Source organism: Bubalus kerabau, chromosome 5 (assembly GCF_029407905.1).
Source record: "Bubalus kerabau isolate K-KA32 ecotype Philippines breed swamp buffalo chromosome 5, PCC_UOA_SB_1v2, whole genome shotgun sequence".
In the NCBI taxonomy this organism is placed as follows: Eukaryota; Metazoa; Chordata; class Mammalia; order Artiodactyla; family Bovidae; genus Bubalus; species Bubalus kerabau.
The window spans coordinates 6287285-6310982 of record NC_073628.1 but is presented as its reverse complement, the minus strand read 5'-3'; the positions used below and the strand labels follow the sequence as shown (position 1 = coordinate 6310982).

Here is a 23698-nt window from a genome sequence, read left to right as displayed (position 1 = left end):
ACACTAAGTTTAAAAATGCTTTTTGTTAAATTAAAAAACTGTTAAATTTTTGTTAAAGGAATTTTTCATTTAACTAAATTGCAATAGCCTCATGTATTAATAGCTAGTAGCTACTGTATTGGGCTTCCCAGGTGGCGCTAGTGATAAAAAACTAGCAGGAGACTTAAACTGCTGGATTTGATCCCTGGGTTGAGAAGATCCTTTGGAGGACGGCACAGCAACCCACTCCAGTGTTCTTGCCTGGAGAATTCCATGGACAGAGCCGCCTGGCGGGCTGCAGTCCATACGGTTGCAAAGAGTTGGACATGACTGAGTGACTTAGCATGGCCGCACGCACAGCTACTGTATTGGACAGCACACATTTGGAGAATGATATTGCCTCTTACTCTAGATCTAGATTCTCAGCCTTTTTTCCCTGCCAGAAGAATACATATTTCTTGAGGTATAGACACGTTTCCATTGGTTCTTATGGCAGTGATTCTTAGATTCTTAACTATGGGGTCACATCACTCTGGGGGAAGGCACGTTCTATTTGGGGAAAAAAGCTTCCAGGTGGTTGAGATCTTCCCCACCCTCTTAGGGGCCTGTTTCCTCACTTACCCTCTAACCCTGAAGAATTATTGTTCTAGGTGTTCTAATGTTCTGATTTAGAACTCTGCGTACAGAAGATTCTTACCTGATAGTCTGGTAAGGAATAACTTTACTAAAGACTGAATTGGTTAAAAGAAAGACCAAATATGTTAATTGAATCTTATACTGGAATATGACTTATTGGCATGAGATACTCTGGTTATTAGCCACAGTTTGCAGTCTTCCTGTGATTTTTTTTCTATCAGGAATAGTAATATCCAAGAGGCAGCCCTGGTATTTAATATGGGTAAAGGAGTTGCTGTTTGGTTCTCCTCTCGATGAAGTTATTCTGCCCCTGAACAGTTGGAGCCTCCAGTACTTCTTTGGTGCTTTTTGTTAGTTGTTGTTCAATCACTAAGTCGTGGCCAACTCTTTGTGACCCCATGGACTGCAGCATGCCAGGCTTCCCTGACCTTCACTATCTCCCAAAGTTTGCTCAGATTCATCTATTGAGTCGGGGATGCCATCTAACCATCTTATCCTCGGCTGCCTCCTTCTCCTTTTGCCTTCAATCTTTCCCAGCATCAGGGTCTTTTCCAATGAGTCAGCTCTTCACCTCAGGTGACCAGAGTATTGGAGCTTCACCTTCAGCCTTTCCAATGAATATTCAGGATTGATTTCCTTTCGGATTGACTGGTTTGATTTCCTTGCAATCCTAGGGACCCTCAAGAGTCTTTTCCAGCACCACAATTTGAAAGCATCAGTTCTAAAGCATTCAGTCTTCTTTTGGTCCAACTCTCACATCCATACTTGACTACTGGAAAAACTATAGCTTTGACTATATGAACCTTTGTCGACGAAGTGATATCTTTGCTTTTTAATACACTGTCTAGGTTTGTTACAGCTTTTCTTGCAAGGAGCAAGCGTCTTTTAATTTCACAGCTGCAGTCATTGTCTGCAATGACTTTGGAGCCCAAGAAAATCTGTCACGGTTTCCACTTTTCCCCCTTCTATTTGCCATGAAATGGTGGGACCTGTAGGGAAAGAGCAAATTAGCTAAGAAAGTGATGAATTAGCCAAGAGAGCGATGGTCAAGCTCTCTCGCCCCATGGACTCTCGTGCTCTCACCCCACGTTCTGTAAATACCTGATTATGTAACAGCTCAGATCACTTGTAAGAGCTCTGTGCATGCACATCACAATGTACCGGCTTGGCCACACAGGCCACTTCTGTTCTGTAAACATATATAAGCTCCACCTGAAACACCATTGTGTCCGCATTATGGCTGTGTTGTGGCTGAGTTATGGTGTGTCCACTGGGTCAACCATGAGCGACTACAGCATGTCTGCTGTTGCTATGGCTGCTGTGCCAGTTGGGAGAGAATAAACATGTCTGCAGTTCCTCCGGCTCCTTGAGTTTTCTTGCAGCTTCCCGGCTCATGCCTCAGCGAACAGTGAGATACAGCAAGACAGGACCTGATGCCGGGATCTTAGTTTTTTGAATATTCAGTTTTAACCAGCCTTTTCACTCCTCTTTCAGCCTCATCAAGAGGCTCTTTAGTTTCTCTTCACTTCCTGCCATTAGAGTGGTATCATCTGCATATCTGAGGTTGTTGATATTTCTCCTGGCAATCTTGATTCTAGCTTGTGAGTCATCCAGGCCAGCATTTTGCATGATGTACTCTGCAAAGAAGTTAAATAAGCAGGATGACAATATACAACCTTGACGTACTCCTTTCTCAATTTTGAACCAGTCAGTTGTTCCATGTCCTGTTCTAACTGTTGCTTCTTGGCCCAAATATTAGTTTCTCAGGAGACAGATAAGGTGGTCTAATAGTCCTATGTCTATTAAGAATTTTCCACAGTTGTGATTCACACAGTTAAAGGCTTTAGTGTAGTCAGTGAAGCAGAAGTAGATGTTTTTTGGGAATTCCTTGCTTTCTCTATGATCTCTATGATGCTCATTAATAGTGACCAACTTTAAGATATTCTGTATCTATCAGCAGTGATTTCAGGCTCCCATATAATTCTTTAGATAAAATCCATTTAATTGCTTCATTTGTGATACTTTGTGTTCTGTTTCTTGCAGTTGCTGCTGCAGGAAGCATTGATGGTGGTTTGGTCCTCAAGAAGTTCCTTAAAGGTAAAGAATTATACCCAGCCTCTACAAGATTAAGTCTCTTCCAGTCAATAAATTTGGTATTTTCTGAAACAAACAATATAAACTGAAAGATAGGGTTGTCGGATACAGCAAATAAAACTGACTCCCACTTACATTGGAATTTCAGATAAATAGTAAATACCTTTTTAGTATACATATGTTTTATGCAGTAGTTTATCCTGTAGTTTATCTAGAATCCTACTGAAAGATGATCTATAAAATTGTATAGATACAGGAAAAAAAATTGTCTAGGCTAAGGCAAGATACCTAGGTCACTGTTCTCTGAATACTTTGTGTACACCCTCAAGCAAAGTTTTCCCAGATATGAAATACAATCTTAAGTATTTGTTTCCATCTATCTCAGAGGAATAGTATATAGAAAATACTTTTACTATAAATCATTTTGGCCAGTGTTAACACTGTTTTACACATGTCAAAGTTGGTATGGTTTAGGCATTTTCAGTGACCTTGATTTTAGAAGTTTTTTTTCCTTTGACTTGAGAATAATCTACAACCAAAGGACATGCATTAGTTTAAGGAGACCAGAATGAGTTGAGAACCACTGTGCTTTCCTTTTTAATCTTTTATGGCTGTGTGGTTTGTAACTATTATCCAATGGGCCTGTCTTTTCCTGAGGGCTAAATTTACAACTTTTACAAAATAATTTTTTAAAAGAAACTCTTCCCACTTAAATCTGAAGTAGATTGTAGTGTTTTTTTAAACTTATGTTGTCATTCTTTAAGAAAATATGCCATGTATTAAATGTAGAAACAACCAAAAAGCTACATTAGAAGGGTATAATGTTATAAAATAAATGTTTGTGAAATGTATCACCATTGGGCTTTTTAAAATGGCATGGTTTCTTAATGCTTTTTAAAATACAATCAATTTAAAATTTTAATTTATACGTAGATTTCCAGTAATTCAATTGCTAAAACCAAAGTATCTGCCTTTATCTTGGTCATATCAAAGAAAAAAAATATAAAGACATAAACATATAGGAATCATTCTGCCTTTTGAAATTCTTTTTTGAAGTAATTTTTAGTTTACCATGGGGATTTTAAAGTGCTCGTTTGTTAATTTAAGGGTCATCAGGTGTATTCCCATTTGCCTTTGAAATTTTCTTGGCCCTCTGAATCTATTGATATTTTCCACCTGTCTGTACCCTGGATCTCTAATAGACTTCAGCTTTTTGCTCTGTGGTTTTAACTTGTTTATATTCTGCTTGGTGTGCATACATTTAAAAGCAGTAATTATTAAGGAAATGTAATAAAACAAAAAAATAAATTGAGATTTTTGTTCTTCACTCTATAGGAGATATTCTGTGGGAGCTTGGGTAGATTTTTCTCCCTGTGGTGACAATCAAAATGATGATTTATTGAGTACTTACTGTTTACTTAGCTTTGTGCTTGACATAGAGGGGTTACACTGGTAAACATGATATATTTGGTTTCTCCCCTTAATCCCACATTTAAGATATCTTAATTATTTAATTATACTGCCTTCCAAAGCCAATGCCTGGAAGAAAGGGGATTGGCTTACTGTCCTGGAGAGTTTGCTGCAATTCTAAGACTTTTAGGAAATCTGAAGTCAACTTTAAGAATCATGAATTGACTGCCTCAAAATCATCCAGTCCATTTATCAGTCTTTTAGTTCTCTGCTTTTTTGGATTATGCCATTGAGATGATGCAAAGAGTGGAAAGATCATTCTTAATGCTGCTGCTCCATTTAAGTGTGTGAAAGTGCTTTGAAAGAAATGAAAATTCATAAAAATAAAAGAGAATATGTCATTAACACCAGAGAGGAGAAAGACTATTTCCTGCAACATAAACCTGTATGGCACAACGAGTGGTTAGATCATACATAATGTATGATCTTTGACTAATCTTTGACTAATATTTGTGAAAGTGCTTTGAAAAAAGTGAAGAGCCATCTAAGTACAAGGAAATGGTTTTATGGTAATTGTTAACACTCAGGAGAAGGTATTGAGTATAGTTTATGGAATAACCGTCTATTTATTATGCTAATATAAACTTTAGGCAGTTTGTGTCTTTTTTACTTAATTTGTTATTTTAAAAAATTTTGTGCATATTTATTTAAACTATTTTCATATCCATGTGATAAAGTTGAGGTGGCTAACGTTTGTATAAAGAGGAAGTACTGCACATCAAGTACACAATAAAAGTTGAGTCATTTGCTCACCGTCATCACATTTAGTGGCCAACTGTAGCCTGTCTTCTCTCCAGCTGTTAGGCCTCATAATATTAGCTTCCACTCGATAATGCTATTTATTCTTACTAATTAGTAACAAAAATAACTCAGTGAAGCTCACAAAGGAAATTGTCTAAGATTAAGATTTGAATCCCTTAGCTCTCTGGTTTATGTACCATTAATTATGCCTTTATTACTATTGTTATTTAACATTCCTATAACATTAGCAAACTGCTTTAAATTGGTCCTTTCACAAATCTTTTCACTATTAATTAACTTCATCAGTATGTCTCTGGTGGCTGATGGATTAACCATCAAATTTCCTGGTGATAAAGAATCACATACCTGTACAAAATTAATAGTATGCCTCTGAATTCAATTTGTTAGCTGTTAAATCCTTTTCATTGCTCAGATGATTTCTTTCAGTGTCCAAAAATAAGGTCTCCCCTCTCTCTAGGGGAACTTTTTCTCTGGCTCTTGAATACTTCAGATCAATTCCTATACAAACAGGCTCCTATTTCTGGGTGTTTTCTTTATACTGGATTAATAAACAACAGATGAGATGATTAGATAGCATCACTGACTCAATGGACATGAATTTGAGCAAGCTCCAGGAGATAGTGGAAGACAGAGGAGCCTGATGTGCTGCAATCCATGGGGTTGCAAAGAATTGGACGCAGCTTAGTGACTGAGCAACAGCAACAGCAATAAACTATGACCAAGATAATCTCCCTGGTTTCCTACCTCTCTAATAGTTTATGTTCTTTTAAAATTTTCTTTCTTCTCTGTCCCTAATGATCTGTACTTTGTCCAGTAAACCTTTATTGAATCTCTGCCTTGCCACAAGGACATTATAATAAAATACAGTGTGAAAATAAAATATTGTGTGATAAGTACTATGTAGTGCTTCTTTGGTAACACAGAGGGTATTCCCTAAAGTTCAGTCACCAATATGCCTTTTTTCCCTTTATTATTCTTCATCGTTATTCTACGTTTACTTCAGATATCTTCTACTTTTAAGGCTTTAACTGTCATTTCTGTGTTGACAAGGCTTATTTTTTCTCTCTCTCTAATGTGTTTCCAGCTTTGATTGTCAATTAAATTATTCTGTTTGAGGGTTCCTCTGAAATATCATATGCAGCGTATCTAAAACAGGGTTCATTTTGTTTCACTTGCTGTGTAATCTCCATTGATGTATCTCCAGTGATACTAACATTTTCATGATTCTCCAGGCTTAAAATTTTCAGCTTTTTGTTTTTGAGGGGAGGGGGAGGCTTCTCCTTTTCTTTTGTCCATTATCTAACATAATTGAATTTTTGGTTAGTTCTGCTTTTATAGTGTGGCATTATTTATTAAATTATATATTAATTTAAACATAGCTTTATGTCCCTCCCTTGTGCTGTTCTGTGCCCAATTGCTCAGTCAGTGTCTTGGCAATCCTTTGGACTGTAGCTTGCCAGGCTCCTCTGTCCATGGGATTTTTCAGGAAAGAATACTGGAGTGGGTAGCCATTTCCTCTTCCAGGAGATCTTCCTGACCCAGGGATCAAACCCACATCTCCTGTGTCTTCTGCATTGTAGGCAGATTCTTTACTGCTGAGCCATCAGGGAAGCCCCATGTTCCTCTCTTAATGACTCCCAATTGCTTATTAAAATAAAACACCTCAGACTCTATTTGAGGTTCTCTGTCAATTAGAATAATCTTCTGTACTTTGAAGGATGATGCTCATTAAGATAAATTCTTATGTGTTTAAAAATTCATATTCTTTCATATCAATATATGTACTACTATTCTTCATAGTTATCCATTTATGTAGAAATCATTTACATATTCCTTTATGAGTATACTTATCCATGTATGTAGAATTAATTCTATCATAAATATCTGTTTTGTGAAACATGATAGTTTTAACTTATTCTTGCCCAGATCTAGAAACTACTTCCTAACATGTCCTTAGTGAAGAAAAGAAGGAAAAGAAAGGTAGAAGAAAGTGATGAGATGGAGGAATATGAAAAAAGGCATATAAAAGGTCTTTATTTCACTCTCTTCTAAGCATATTATTTTTACTTGTTTTTTAATCTTATTTTAAATATTTCATCACTCTCATGTTTATTGACATAATTTAGCTCTTTGCTAAAATATAGTTTGGCCAGTTATTTTAAAAAAATGTTCATATATTTTTCCCAAATAAGAAAATTTAAAGCTGGTTTTTTTTTTTTTTCCTTCCCTTTCCCCTTCAGAAGACTAGATAGGAATACCAGCCCTTGAAACCAGGGAAGATGACTTTGCTGTTGATGTATGGTCATATGGTTATGATAGTTGAGCTTTTGCCTCTTTCCTGCATTCCCCCATTTGGGCATCAGGGAGAAGACTTCAGTTTTGTCTTCTTTTGTTAATTTGTTGGGAATGGAGGTGAGGAGTTGTGCTTTTCGTACATTAGAGATCTGATGTGTCCAGGCTTGCTCAGTGTTGAGTGAGAAACTCACACTGGTGAACTCTTAAATGTCTGGCTCAGTGTATATTTTTAAAATCCAAGATTCTCATATTCAAAAATTTAAAGTCTATTATAATTTTATATCTTACAAGGTCAACAGCTCTAAATCTCACTACTTATCTAACACTTTTTCTCCCACATATGTGTTCTGTAGACATGACCTCATTCTCGAGAGACAGGTCAGACATAAGTTGTCACCATTTCTATTTCAGAGATGAGGAAACTGCGACTTACCTCAGTCTCTGATATTAAGTTTAGAAGTCAGGGAAGGGTTTGTGGACTTAGGTCATTGTTTATCCTGTGAGTCCACACTTAATCTGCAAGTTTTTGATACATTCTAAATAGTCTCTTGATGCTAAATTTGCATAACACATGGCAAGATTTTATAAAGAGAAGATTGACGATCAAAAGAAGTTAGAATAAATGAATTTCTCCTGTTTCTTTAATATTTAAATATGCCCTTTAATTGGCTTGAGGAAGTTCTCTTTTAGTCCTAGCTTGCTGAGTTTTTATTAGGAATAGATGTGGGCCTTTATCAAATATTTTTTTGCATTTATTGAGAAGATCATATGATTTTTCTTCTAGAGTGTTAATATGCTGAATTACGTTGATTTTCAAATGTTAAACCAACTTTGCATTTCTGGGATACATCCCAGTTGGCCATGATGCATTATGTATCCTTTTTTTTTTTTTTTTTTTAATTTTATTTTATTTTTAAACTTTACATAATTGTATTAGTTTTGCCAAATATCAAAATGAATCCGCCACAGGTATACATGTGTTCCCCATCCTGAACCCTCCTCCCTCCTCCCTCCCCATACCATCCCTCTGGGTCGTCCCAGTGCACCAGCCCCAAGCATCCAGTATCGTGCATCAAACCATTATGTATCCTTTTTATGTATTGTTGGATTTGATTTGCTGACATTTTAAAAATAATTTTTCCATCTGTGTTCATAAGAGATACTTACAGTCTTCTTGTAATGACTTTGTCTTATTTTGGTATCAGAGTAATAATGACTTCATGGAGTCATTTGAGATTTATTCTCTGGTCTTCAATTGTCTAGAAGAATTTGTGTGGAAAGTATTATTTCTTCTTTAAATACTTGGTGCAATTCATCAAATGAAGCTATCTGAGCTTGATTTTTCATTTGTGGGAAATACTTTAACTACAAATTCAATTTCTTAGATAATTCCAGGTCTAGGGAGGTTATTTATTTATTTTGAGTCAGTGTGGGTAGTGTTTACCTTTCAAGGAATTCGCTCATTTCATCTAAGTTGTTATATTTATTGGCATAAAATTGTTCATGATATACCCTTATTATCCTTCTATCCTTCTAACACTTGTAGAATATCACCTCTCTTACTTCTGGTGTTGGTATTTTATTTTTGTTCTCTCTCTTCCTCGCTTCCTCTTTCCTTACAGCCAGTCTGGCTAGAACCATATTCTTTCTGCTCTATTTCATTGATTTTCACTCTGATCTTTTATTCTTTCCTTTCTTCTGCTTGTTTTGGATTTCTTTTGCTTTTCTGTTGATAGTTTTCTAAAGTGGAAGCTGTAATCACTGATTTGAGACAATTGCTTTTTACACTGAAGTCATGATACTCTTTTAAATAGTTCCAAAGTTTTAAAATTGTATTTTTTGTTATTATTATGATTAATCTGGAGTTTATTTTTATTTCTGATACAAGTTAGGAATCTAATTTAAATCTTTTCCTTTCCCCAATAATTTGTGTTATTTTTCTGTCATAAACCAGGGCTCTGTATATGCTTGGATTTGTTTCTGGGTGTTCTAGTGTTTATGTCTGTCCCTAGGGAGAAATATCAATAACCTCAGATATGCAGATGACACCACCCTTATGGCAGAAAGTGAAGAGGAACTAAAAAGCCTCTTGATGAAAGTGAAAGTGGAGAGTGAAAAAGTTGGCTTAAAGCTCAACATTCAGAAAACGAAGATCATGGCATCCAGTCCCATCACTTCATGGGAAATAGATGGGGAAACAGTGGAAACAGTCTCAGACTTTATTTTTCTGGGCTCCAAAATCACTGCAGATGGTGACTGCAGCCATGAAATTAAAAGACGCTTACTCCTTGGAAGGAAAGTTATGACCAACCTAGATAGCATATTCAAAAGCAGAGATATAACTTTGCCAACAAAGGTCCGTCTAGTCAAGGCTATGGTTTTTCCAGTGGTCATGTATGGATGTGAGTTGGACTGTGAGGAAAGCTGAGCACCGAAGAATTGATGCTTTTTAACTGTGGTGTTGGAGAAGACTCTTGAGAGTCCCTTGGACTGCGAGGAGATCCAACCAGTCCATCCTAAAGGAGACCAGTCCTGGGTGTTCATTGGAAGGACTGATGCTGAAGCTGAAACTCCAGTACTTTGGCCACCTCATGCAAAGAGCTGACTCATTGGAAAAGACCCTGATGCTGGGAGGGATTGGGGGCAGGAAGAGAAGGGGACGACAGAGGATGAGATGGCTGGATGACATGACTGACTCGATGCACAAGAGTTTGGGTGAACTCCGGGAGTTGGTGATGGACAGGGAGGCCTGGTGTGCTGCGATTGATGGGGTTGCAAAGAGTCAGACACGACTGAGCGACTGAACTGAACTGAGGCCAGTATCATAGAATCCTTATTTCCTAAAGCTTTAGGATTGATCTTGTTCTATGGTAGAGCAAATTCTCCCTCCTTGTTCTTTTTTTACTTCTATTCTTTTTTAAAATTTTTAATTGGACGATAATTGCTTTACAGTGTTGTGTTGGTTTCTGCCATACACTACGTGAATCAGCCATAAGTATACATGTCTCCTCCCTCTTGAACCTCCCTGCCACCCCCTCCCCATCTTGTCCCTCTAGGTTGGCACAGAGCACTGTTCTTGTTCTTTTCCAAAATTGTCTTTGTTTTTTAAAACCAGGATCTTGCCTGTGAACTTTAAAATTAATTTTTATGAAAAATCTTATTGTGATCTTGATTGTTGTTATTTTGAATTTTGGGGCTTCCCAGGTGGTGCTAATGGTAAAGAACCCCTCTGCCAATGCAGGAGAATAAGAGATGCAGGTTCAGTGACTGGGTCAGGAAGAGCCCATGGAGGAGGTCATATTAGTACTGGGTAGAAGGGCACAGGTGATATTAGGCATCTGTGTCTTGCCTTTCTTTAATGAGATTACTTAAAATTCTATTATTAAGTATGATTTTATATAGTTTCTTGGTATTTGCTCCTTGTCAGGTTAAGGAATTTGTCTTCTATTTTTAATTTGTCAATAGTGTTTGTTAGAAATGAGCATTGTATTTTTAAAGTGCTTTTTATACATCTTTTGGGATTATGATATGGTATTTTAAATCTTTAATCTACTAATTATGATTATGGTGATAGACTTTCTGATAAAAAAAGTCTTGTGGGTTGTATAACAATTTTATCATATAATTATTACATATCCTAGATTTAGCTTTTATATTTGTATTCCTGGTGAGATTGGTTTATACTGTCTTTGCCTATTTTGGTATCAAGATTATACTAACTTTGTAAAATGAGTTGGATAGATTTATCCATTTCTGTTATCAAACCTTTTGTATCTGTTTTGTGAAAATTTGGTAAAACTACCCTGTAAAAAGGAGATGATGGTGTTTCTAAAAAGGAGATGATGGTGTTTCTATTAGCAAGATAGTAATGGAAGTAATAGCACAAATGAGGAGAAGGCAGTGGGACCCCACTCCAGTACTCTTGCCTGGAGAATCCCATGGACGCAGGAGCCTGGTAGGCTGCAGTCCGTGGGGTTGCTAGGAGTCGGACATGACCGAGCGACTTCACTTTCGCTTCTCACTTTCATGCATTGGAGAAGGAAATGGCAACCCACTCCAGTGTTCTTGCCTGGAGAATTCCAGGGATGGGGGAGCCTGGTGGGCTGCCGTCTATGGGGTTGCACAGAGTTGGACACGACTGAAGCGACTTAGCAGCAGCAGCAGCACAAATGGAGTAGCTATCATGGTCAACAAAAGAGTCCGAAATGCAGTACTTGGATGCAATCTCAAAAACGACAGAATGATCTCTGTTCGTTTCCAAGGAAAACCATTCAATATCACAGTAATCCAAGTCTATGCCCCAACCAGTAATGCTGAAGAAGCTGAAGTTGAATGGTTCTATGAAGACCTACAAGACCTTTTATAACTAACACCCCAAAAAGATGTCCTTTTCATTATAGGGGACTGGAATGCAAAAGTAGGAAGTCAAGAAACACCTGGAGTAACAGGCAAATTTGGCCTTGGAATACAGAATGAAGCAGGACAAAGGCTAATAGGGTTTTGCCAAGAGAACACACTGGTCATAGCAGACACACTCTTCCAACAACATAAGAGAAGACTCTACACATGGACATCACCAGATGGTCAACACCGAAATCAGATTGATTATATTCTTTTCAGCCAAAGATGGAGAAGCTCTATACAGTCAGCAAAAACAAGACCGGGAGCTGACTGTGGCTCAGATCATGAACTCCTTATTGTCAAATTCAGACTTAAAATGGAGAAAGTGGGGAAAACCACTAGGCCATTCAGGTATGACCTAAATCAAATCCCTTATGATTATACAGTGGAAGTGAGAAATAGACTTAAGAGACTAGATCTGATAGATAGAGTGCCTGATGAACTATGGACGGAGGTTTGTAACATTGTACAGGAGACAGGGATCAAGACCATCCCCATGGAAAAGAAATGCAAAAAAGCAAAATGGCTGTCTGAGGAGGCCTTACAGATAGCTATGTAAAGAAGAGAAGCGAAAAGCAAAGGAGAAAGGGAAAGGTATAAGCATCTGAATGCAGAGTTCCAAAGAATAGCAAGGAGAGATAAGAAAACCTTCCTCAGCGATCAATGCAAAGAAATAGAGGAAAACAACAGAATGGGAAAGACTAGAGATCTCTTCAAGAAAATCAGAGATACCAAAGGAACATTTCATGCAAAGATGGGCTCTATAAAGGACAGAAATGGTATGGACCTAACAGAAGCAGAAGATATTAAGAAGAGGTGGCAAGAATACACAGAACTGTACAAAAAAGATCTTCACGACCCAGATAATCACGATGGTGTGATCACTCACCTAGAGCCAGGTATCCTGGAATGTGAAGTCAAGTGTCCTTAGAAAGCATCACTACAAACAAAGCTAGTGGAGGTGATGGAATTCCAGTTGAGCTATTTCAAATCCTGAAAGATCATGCTGTGAAAGTGCTGCACTCAATATGCCAGCAAATTTGGAAAACTCAGCAGTGGCCACAGGACTGGAAAAGGTCAGTTTTCATTCCAATCCCAAAGAAAGGCAAGGCCAAAGAATGCTCAAGCTACCGCACAATTGCACTCATCTCACACACTAGTAAAGTAATGCTCAAAATTCTCCAAGCCAGGCTTCAGCAATACGTGAACTGTGAACTTCCAGATGTTCAAGCTGGTTTTAGAAAAGGCAGAGGAACCAGAGATCAAATTGCCAACATTCGCTGGATCATCGAAAAAGCAAGAGAGTTCCAGAAAAACATCTATTTCTGCTTTATTGACTATGCCAAAGCCTTGGACTGTGTGGACCACAATAAACTGGAAAATTCTGAAAGAGATGGAAATACCAGGCCACCTGACCTGCCTCTTGAGAAACCTATATGCAGGTCAGGAAGCAACAGTTAGAACTGGACATGGAACAACAGACTGGTTCCAAATAGGAAAAGGAGTACGTCAAGGCTATATATTGTCACCCTGCTTATTTAACTTATATGCAGCATATATCATGAGAAACGCTGGGCTGGAAGAAGCACAAGCTGGAATCAAGATTGCCAAGAGAAATATCAATAACCTCAGATATACAGATGACACCACCCTTTTGGCAGAAAGTGAAGAGGAACTCAAAAGCCTCTTGAAAGTGAAAGAGAGTGAAAAAGTTAGCTTAAAGCTCAACATTCAGATAATGAAGATCACGGCACCTGGTCCCATCACTTCATGGGAAATAGATGGGGAAACAGTGGAAACAGTCTCAGACTTTATTTTTCTGGGCTCCAAAATCACTGCAGATGGTGACTGCAGCCATGAAATTAAAAGACGCTTACTCCTTGGAAGGAAAGTTATGACCAACCTAGATAGCATATTCAAAAGCAGAGATATAACTTTGCCAACAAAGGTCCGTCTAGTCAAGGCTATGGTTTTTCCAGTGGTCATGTATGGACGTGAGAGTTGGACTGTGAAGAAGGCTGAGTGCTGAAGAATTGATGCTTTTGAACTGTGGTGTTGGAGAAGACTGTTGAGAGTCCCCTGGACTTCAAGGAGATCCAACCAGTCCATTCTAAAGGAGATCAGCCCTGGGATTTCTTTGGAAGGAATGATGCTAAAGCTGAAACTCCAGTACTTTGGCCACCTCATGCAAAGAGTTGACTCATTGGAAAAGACTCTGATGCTGGGAGGGATTGGGGGCAGGAGGAGAAGGGGACGACAGAGGATGAGATGGCTGGATGGCATCACGGACTCGATGGACATGGGTTTGGGTGAACTCCGGGAGTTGGTGATGGACAGGGGGGCCTGGCATGCTGCGATTCATGGGGTCGCAAAGAGTCGGACACGACTGAGCGATTGAATTGAACTGAACCCTGTAAAAAAAAAAATTTGAACCTGGTATTTTGGGGGTGGGAAGAGGCGAAAAAGGAATTCTTTTTGATAATGAACGTGTTTTCATGTTGCTGCTAAGTTACTTCAGTCGTGTCCAACTCTGTGTGATCCGTAGACGGCAGCCCACCAGGCTGCTCCGTTACTGGGATTCTCTAGGTAACAACACTGGAGTGGGTTACCATTTCCTTCTCCAATGCGTGAAAGTGAAAGTGAAGTCGCTCAGTCATGTCCGACTCGTAGCAATCCCATGGACTGCAGCCCACCAGGCTCCTCTGTCCGTAGGATTTTCCAGGCAAGAGTACTGGAGTGGGTTGCCATTGCCTTCTCCGGTTTTCATGTAAAGTTTTCTATTTCTCCCAGAGTCAATTTTGGGTGTATCCTTGAACAACGTGGAGGTTGTGGTACCAACCCCCCACACAATTGAAAATCTTCATACTATTATCTCTGCTTCAAAAACAGATGAATGGATAAATGACTCATCCAAGGACAGGAAGCTGAAACAGTTTAGATAAAATTAGGACTCAAACCCTAGTTCTTCTGATTTCACATATTGCAATTGCTAATCAGATGTGGACTTTTCCCTACACTTAAGTAAAGACCTGTAAAATGAAAATGCAGATACTATAGTTATTGAAAAAAAATAGGTGTGTAAGTGGGCCCACACAGTTCAAATGCATGTTGTTCAATGATCAACTGTATATATATTTCTTTTTAAAAATGCATGCTTGCACACACATATTATATTTTATTCTTTTCATTCATTATTCATTCATTCATCCAGTACATATTTATTGAGCACCTGCTATATGTTAGGTATTTCATCTTAATTTTCAAATTAATTGATATTAAGTTATTTATAGTATTCCTTTTTTATTTAAAAATATATGTACTCATCTCTTTGGGGTTCTTATCTTGGTTTTTGTGGGGTTTTTGCCTTCTCTTTCTCTTGATGGTGGTAATATAACACTAGTAGCAAATATTTCAAGACCTGTTCAAAGTCACAAATCTAGTAAGTGATCGAGTGGGATATATGAGCCTAGACAGACTGGGTCCAGAGGCTTTGTCTTGGGCACTGCTCCATAGGATTCTGGTCTATTTTACAGTATACTGTTTTGCTAGAAGTTTGACTACTGTATTAGCTTTTCAGATAATCAACTCTGTTTATGCTCAACAGATGATTAGATATTAATTTCTTTTTTCCTTTGACAACTTCTCACTTCATTCTCATACCACTTGAAGAAATCTACAGCTTGGGTCATATTTGGTGGTTGAGTTTTCAAGGTTGTGTGAAGAGGCACGTGTAAGCTTGGAAGAATGATCGTGTTTTCCTCCCATTTTCAGCCTGCATCTTTTTGTCTGGAGTACTGTGAGGCTTAGGTGCATATTCCTTTGTTAGGGACTTTAGTGAGCACATCCTTGTTGACTCGTTTGCTTGCTGATGAGCCAACAGGTTATGCAGTGACAGCTCTTCATCTCTGCTTTTTGAGGGAGTTAATGAAGATTTGACACTGTTTCTGAAAGTTTGCTGATTCTCTGTTAAAATGTCCTGCTTTCTATTTCCTTCTTTAAAGCATGTCTGGAATTGTTTCCCAATGTGGAAATAATTAGCCAATTTAACTAATGACAACAAGCCACAGAGCCAACCAAAGAAATTTTCATCTTTTGGCTTAATTCACCTCATTTCTTTAAAATGCTCGGTATTACTACTTTGTTCACTGGTTAAAGGCAAGAAAACCAAATAGTTAACTTGTCTGCTGTGTCTCTTGGGAAATAACGATGATAAACAACCAAATCTTAACTTTTGCCATCATCAGAGAAATTATTTTTAAGTGGAACTTTTTGTTACAGAGCAACATAGCCCATTTTAGAAAATGAGGGGAAAATAGGGAAAAGGTAAAAACTTCTCATAAACTTCCATCGCATGCATTTTTAATATAGCTGTCATCACAATACATACACAATTTTGTCCTACTACTTTTTTCCACTTAACATGTGAGCATTTTTCATGTTATGACAGTCTCCTAGTAATTATTTTTAATGGATAAGTTGTCCATAAGAAGATAAATCATAAATTAATTAACCATTTTATATTTAAGCTTTTAGGCTTGTTCTTTCTTTTTTACCATTACTATGAATATCTGTATACTGTAGTGATTAAGAACTGATACTGTATGTCCTTGAACAAGTTATTTGATCTTTGAAAGTACCTACCTCATCAAGCTGTTTTGAGGATTACATGAGCTAATACACATAATGCATGTCGCATAGTGATTATTCTGAGTAAATAGTTTTCAATAAGTGATAATTAATGTTAATGTCCCTGGGATAAGCATCTTAATGCATACAGCTTTTTGCTTAATTGAAAAATTTAGGATTAATTTCCCGAAGTAGATTTAACTTGATCAAAGTCTGTATTTTTATGGCTCTTGAAATGGCTTTTAAAAGGGTTGCATCATGTAATAGCGTTTGTAAATGAGATACTGGGCTTCCCCAGTATCTCAGTAGTAAAGAATCTGCCTGTAATGCAGGAGACATGGGTTTGATCTCTGGGTCGGGGAGATTTCCTAGAGAAGGAACTGGCAACCCACTCCAGTATTCTTGCCTGGGAAATTCCATGGACAGAAGAGCTTCGTGGGCTACAATTCCTAGGGTCACAAAAGAGTTCAACATAAGTTAGCAATTAAACAACAGTAATATGAGATATTAACTTCCTGTACTTTGCTAGCATTAGGAATTTCAATGACTTAAAACTATTTTAGCCAGTTTACTAGTTAATGAACAAGTATATAGTTTTTGTGAAATATTTATTTGGCTGTGCCACATCTTAGTTGAGGCATGCAGGATCTTTTAGTTGGGGCATGTGGGATGTAGTTCCCTGACCAGGGATTGAACACAGGCTCCCTGCATTGGGAGTGCAGAGTCTTAGCTATTGGACCATCAGAGAAATCCCTGTAGTTTTAATTTGTATATTTTTTGAAACTTTTTATGTGTTTGCTATCTATTCTTTGTTTTTTTCTGAACTTTTCCTGTATTTTTAGGGAAAAACTTCTAGCTTAAAATAAATTTAGTCATTGTCTGTGTGCTATGGTTTGAATGTGTGTGTCCCCCTAAATTCATTTGTTGAGATCCTAATGGCCAACGTGGTGGTATTAGGAGATGGGACCTATGGGAGTAGCTTAGGTCATGAGAGTGGAGCCCTCACAAATGGGACTAGTGCGCTTAGAAAAAAGACTTGATAGAATTCCCTAGGTTCTTCTGCCATATAAGAATACAATGAGAAGTCTGCAATCCAAAAAAGAGAGCCCAGAACCTGGCCATGCTGGCTGGCACTATGATCTTGGACTTCCAGACTCCAGAACTGGGAGAAATAAATTTTTGTTGTTTATAAGCCATTCAGTCTGTGGTATTTCATTATAGCAGCACAAATGGAATAAGATACTGTGTAAGTTGTATTTTTAGGCTTGACACCATACTGTACAAATGATTCAGATTCACTGTTATAATGCCGTTTTGCACAGTTGGCTATGGAATGATAGAGCTAATGTAATGACGTCCTAAATCTCATTTTCTTCTAATACTTTACTGATACATGAATATCACTGTGGATGTTCTTGAAGAATCGGAATATTATCTAAAAATGTCCTTTAAATCAGTGGTCACCAGCCTTTTTGGCACCAGGGACTGGTTTCATGAAAGACAGTTTTTCCATGGACCAGGGGTGGGGAGATGGTTTCAGGATGATTCACATGCATTGCATTTATTATGTACTTTATTTCTCTTATTATTTTATCAGCACCACCTCAGATCATCAGACATTATTAGATCCTCGAGGTTGGGGACGCCTGCTTTAAACAACAGCTATTTGTTTGATGATGTGCTTTTCCAAATGAAAACTGTCTATACATATATACTGAATGTTTCTCTCTACATATAATATTCATAGAATTTAATTAACTCTAAATAGGCATATATAGTGATTAAAAACAAAAGCTTTAGAGTCAGCCAGCCCTAGTCTTAAATCTCAACTTTTACACACTATTTAAAATAGTTCTGTTTGTAATAGTATCAAAATACATGAAACACATAGGGATAGATTTAACATAAAAAAAATAAAAGATCTCTGCTGAGAACTGTAAAACATTGCCAAGAGAAATTAAACAGTATTTGGAGAGATATATCATGTTCATAGATTGGAAAGTTCAATATTGCTAAGATGTCAGGCAAAGGAGAAAGGGAAAGATATACCCAGTTGAATGCAAAGTTCCAAAGAATAGCAAGGAGAGATAAAACCTTCTGCCTTAAGTGAACAATGCAAAGAAATAGAGGAAAACAATAGAGTGGGACAGTCTAGAGATCTCTTCATGAAAATTAAAGATAGCAAGGGTATCTTTAATACATTTCATGCAAAGATATTCACAATAAAGGACAGAAGCATTAAGGACCTAACAGAAGCAGAGGAGATTAAGAAGAGGTGGCAAGAATACACAAAACTGTACAAAAAAGGTCTTAATGACTTGGTTAACTATGATGGTGTGGTCACTTACCTAGAGCCAGACATTCTGGAGTGTGAAGTCAAGTGGGCCTTACTACAAAAAAAGCTAATGAAGATGATGGAATTCCAGCTGAGCCATTTCAGATCCAAAAAGATGATGCTCTTAAAACTGCTCTCAATATGCTAGTGAATTTGGAAAACTCAGCAGTGGCCACAGGACTGGAAAAGGTCAGTTTTCAGTTTTTATTTCAATCCCAAAGAAGAGCAGTGCCAAAGAATGTTCAGAGTACCATACTGTTGTGCTCATTTCACATGGTAGCAAGATACTGCTCAAAATCCTTCAGACTAGGCTTCAACAGTACTTGAACTGAGAACTTCCAGATGTACAAACTGGATTTAGAAAAGGCAGAGGAACCAGAAATTAAATTGTCAGCATCCGTTGGATCATAGAAAAAGCAAGATAATTCCAGAAAAACATTTGCTTCATTGACTATGCTAAAGCCTTTGACTGTGTGGATCTCAACAAACTGGAAAATTCTTGAAGAGATGGAAGTACCAGTCCACCTTACCTGCCTCCTAAGAAACCTGTATGCGGGTCAAGAAGCAACAGTTAGAACCAGATGTGAAACACTGGACTGGTTCAAAACTGGAAGGAGTATGTCAAGGCTGTATACTGTCACTCTGCTTATTTAACTTATATGCAGAGTACATCATGCAAAATGCCAGACTGGATGAATCACAAGTGGGAATCAAGATTGCCAAGGGAAATATCAAGAACCTCAGATATGCAGATGACACCACCCTTATGGCAAAGCAAAGAGAAATTAAAGAGCTTGATAAAGGTGAAAGAGGAGAATGAAAAAACTGGCTTAAAACTCAACATTAAAAAAATGAAAATCATGGCATCTGGTCCTATCATTTTATGGAAAATGGAAAAAATGGAAATGGTGACTTGGGGAAAAAATGGAAACAGTGACAGATTTTATTTTCTTGGGCTCCAAAATCAGTGCAGACAGTGACTGCAGCCATGAAATTAAAAGATGCTTGCTCCTTGGAAGACAGATTATGACAAACCTAGACAGGGTATTAAAAGCAGAGACATCACTTTGCTGACAAATGTCCGTTCAAAGCTATGGGTTTTCCAGTAGTCATGCACAGATGTGGAGAAGGAAATGGCAACCCACTCCAGTACTCTTGCCTGGAAAATCCCATGGACGGAGGAGCCTGGTAGGCTACAGTCCCTGGGGTTGCGAAGAGTCAGACATGACTGAGCAACGTCACTTTCACTTTTCACTTTCATGCATTGGAGAAGGAAATGGCAACCCACTCCAGTGTTCTTGCCTGGAGAATCCCGGGGACAGAGGAGCTTGGTGGGCTGCTGTCTATGGGGTCGCACAGAGTTGAACACGACTGAAGTGATTTAGCAGCAGCATGCACAGATAAGAGTTGGACCATAAAGAAGGCTGAGCACTGAAGAATTGATGCTTTTGAACTGTGGTGCTGGAGAAGACTTTTGAGAGTCCCTTGCATAGTAAGGAGATCAAACCAGTCACTCCTAAAGGAAATCAACCTTGAATGTGCATTGGAAGGACTGATGTTGAAGCTGAAGCTCCAATACTTTGGCCACCTGATGTAAAGAGCCAACTCATTGGAAAAGACCCTCATGCAGGGCTTCCAGGTGGTTCAGTGGGTAAATAATCTGCCTGCCAATGCAGGACACATAAGACACATGGGTTCAATCCCTGGGTCCCAAAGATCCCCTGGAGAATAAAATGGCAACCCACTCCAGTATTCTTGCCTGGAGAATTCCATGGACAAAGGAGCCTATTGGTCTGCAGTCCACGGGGTCACAAAGAGTCAGATACAGCTGAGCAACCAAACAACAACTGATGCTGGGAAAGATTGAAGGCGAGAGAAGTGGGCAACAGAGTATGAGATGGCTGGATGGCATCATCGACTCAATGGAAATGAGTTTGAGCAAACTCTGGGAGATCTTGAAGGGCAGGGAAGCCTAATGTGCTGCAGTCCATGGGGTCACAAAGAATCGGACACAACTGAGTGAACAACTATAACAACTGGTGGCTCAGATAGTAAAGAATCCACCTGCAGTGTGGAAGACCCAGGTTCGATCCCTGGATCAGGAAGATCCCCTGGATAAGGGAATGGCTACCTACTCCAGTATTCTTGCCTGGAGAAGTCCATGGACACAGGAGCCTGGCAAGCTATATATATATATATAGTCCATGGGGTCGTGAAGAGTCAGACGTGACTGAGTGACTAACACTTAGTGTAAATAGAATTTTTATACGCGGGAAGGCAAAAAATTTATGTGACTCACTTATTGAGATTTTTTTATTGGCGTTTTCTGAAACCAAACTTGCAAAATATCCAAGGTATGCCTGTAATTCATTTCTTTTTATATCTGACTAGCATTCCATTACATGTATACACTCTTCTTATCCATTCTGTTGTTGGACATGTGGATTTTTCCAGTTTTTGTCTATTTTTAATAAAGCTGCTATGAACAGCTGTTGTAAATCTTGTTTTGGACACATACTTTCATTTCTCTTGGGTAAAATGAAATTGATGGGTCATGGCATAGGTATGACCTATGTCATGGGTTTCTTATGACAGTTTCATAAGAAGCTGTCAATTTCCAAAGTGGTTGTACCATTTTACACTCCCACCAGCATTATATCAGAGTTCTGATTGTTCTGTATCTTTGCTAACTAACATCTGGTGTTTTTTAATTTTAACTATTCTGGTGGATTGTGAATTTAATTGACATTCTCTGGTGACTGATGATGTTAAGCACTTCTTCATGTGCTTAATGGCCACTCAGATATCTTCTTTTGTGAAATATCTATTCAAGTCTTTGGCCCACTAAGAAAAAAATAGCTTTATTGAAATCTAATTCATGTTTCATACAATTTATTCATTTATAATACACAATTCAGTGGTTTGGGGGTATATTATTAGTTTTTAAGTTGTGGTAAAATACACATCTGACATAAAATTTGCCACTTTAACTGTCTTAAAGTATACAATTCAGCGTCACTAATTATACTCACAAGGTTGTACAACCAACACCATTATTTCTAAAACATCATCATTCCAAACGGAAACTCTGCAACCATTCTCTGGTAACCTCTAATCCACTTTCTGTTGCTATGAACTTGCCTAGTCTAGATAGTTCATATTTGTAGAATCCTATAATATTTGTCCTTTATATGGCATATTTCACTTAGCATAATGTTTTCAAGGTTGATCCACGTTATAACACATATCAGAACTTCATTCCTTTTCATGGCTGAATAATATTCACATACATATCACAGGCTTCCCTGGTGGCTCATCAGTAAAGAGTCCATGTATTCTTGCCTGGAAAATCCCATGGACGGAGGAGCCTGGTAGGCTGCAGTCCATGGAATTGCAAAGAGTCAGACACGACTTGAGTGACTTCACTTTCACTTTTCACTTTCATGCTTTGGAGAAGGAAATGGCAACCCACTCCAGTGTTCTTGCCTGGAGAATCCCAGGGATGGGGGAGCCTGGTGGGCTACCGTCTATGGGGTCGCACAGAGTTGGACATGACTGAAGTGATTTAGCAGCAGCAGCAGCAGCAGCTGCAATGCAGGAGATGCAAGTTTGATCCCTGGGTCAGAAATATCCCCTGGAGGAGGGCATGGTATCTCACTCTAGTATTGCCGGGAAAACCCCATGGACAGGAGCCTGGTGGGCTGCAGTCAGTCCATGGGATCACAAAGAGTTGGACATGACTGAAGCAGCTGAACAGGCATATCACAGTTTGTGTATTTATTCATAAGTTGATGGACACTGGGTTGCTTCCACCGTTGGATTACTGTGAATAATGCTGCAATGAAAATTGGTGTACAAGTATCTATTTTAAATCTCTGCTTTCAACTCCTTTAGGCATATCCACAGAAGTGAAATTGTTGTATGACAATTCTATGTTTAGCTTTTTGAGGAACTCAAACTTTTTTCCATTATTTTACATTCCCATCAACAATGTTCAAAGGTTCTAGTTTTACCACAGACTTGTCAACCTTTGCTATTTTCATTATTATTTCACTGAAGGATAGTTGACATACAGTTATTAGTTTCAGGCATACAACATAGTGATTTGAATTTATATACATTACAAATTGATCACAATAAGTCTACTAATATTCTGTTACCATAAAAAGTTATTACAGTATTTTAACTATATTTCCTATGCTGTGCATTACATTCCTGTGACTTATCTTATAAGTAAGGCTTGTATTTCTTAATCCCCTTCACTTATTCCACCCACTTCCCATCCTCCTCCCGTCACCATCATCATCATCATCACCATCCTAGTAGCTGTGTAATGTTTGGCCCTCCTTGTCTTTTTTCTAAATCAGGATGATTTTTATTATGAAGATTTAAAGCTGTTTTTATATTAAGGATGAAATCCTGTTGCCTTACATGTTTTACAAGTATTTTCTTACAGCCTGGCTAAGTTACTCATTTCTTAACAGTCTTTTGATGAGCAAAAGTTGTTTGTTTGTTTTTTTAATTTTGATGAAGTTTATAAAATTTTTTCTTTTATAGTTACTTATTTCTGTGCCCTAAGATCTTTCCCTGCTCTTAGGTTAAAGGATATTCTCCTTTGTTTTCTTCAAGAATCTTCTTAGCTTTTATTTTTAGGTCTATCTTCCATCTCTAATTTTTGTGTGGGATGTATCGGAGATGTCAAGATTCATTTTCTTCCTTTATACACATCTGGTCATTCTAGGAACATTTTTTGGAGATTTTCTTTTCCTCATTGGATTGTTTTCTTGCTTCTATTTAAAAAAAAACAAATGACCGTGTTAAGTGTGAACCTATTTCTGACTCCTCATTACCATATATTTTCCTATTTTTTGAAAAATAACCATTATTTTCTAAAGTGGTTTGAGGGGAAAGTTGAGGGGAAGTACAAAGAATTCTCATAAGCCCATATTCCCATTTTTGGACTTAAGTTTTCAATTCATTTGGGTAAATACCAAGAAGCATGATTATTGGACCATATATTTTCATATAAAAATGCAAAACTGTTTTCCATAGTGGTTGCAGCCGTGAGTGAGAGTTCCTGTTGCTCCACATCTTTGTCAG

The 23698-nt window shown here is 38.0% G+C and overlaps 1 protein-coding gene across 1 annotated transcript in view; it reads left to right on the top strand.

Annotated features, from left to right (window-relative positions):
- TOP6BL (TOP6B like initiator of meiotic double strand breaks) overlaps positions 1 to 23698 on the top strand; it is an 86445-nt gene that overhangs the window by 8669 nt on the left and 54078 nt on the right. Inside the window, exon 3 of the mRNA XM_055580711.1 lies at positions 2659 to 2712. Coding sequence (XP_055436686.1) covers positions 2659 to 2712 — 54 coding nt within the window. The remainder of the gene's footprint in view (positions 1 to 2658; positions 2713 to 23698) is intronic.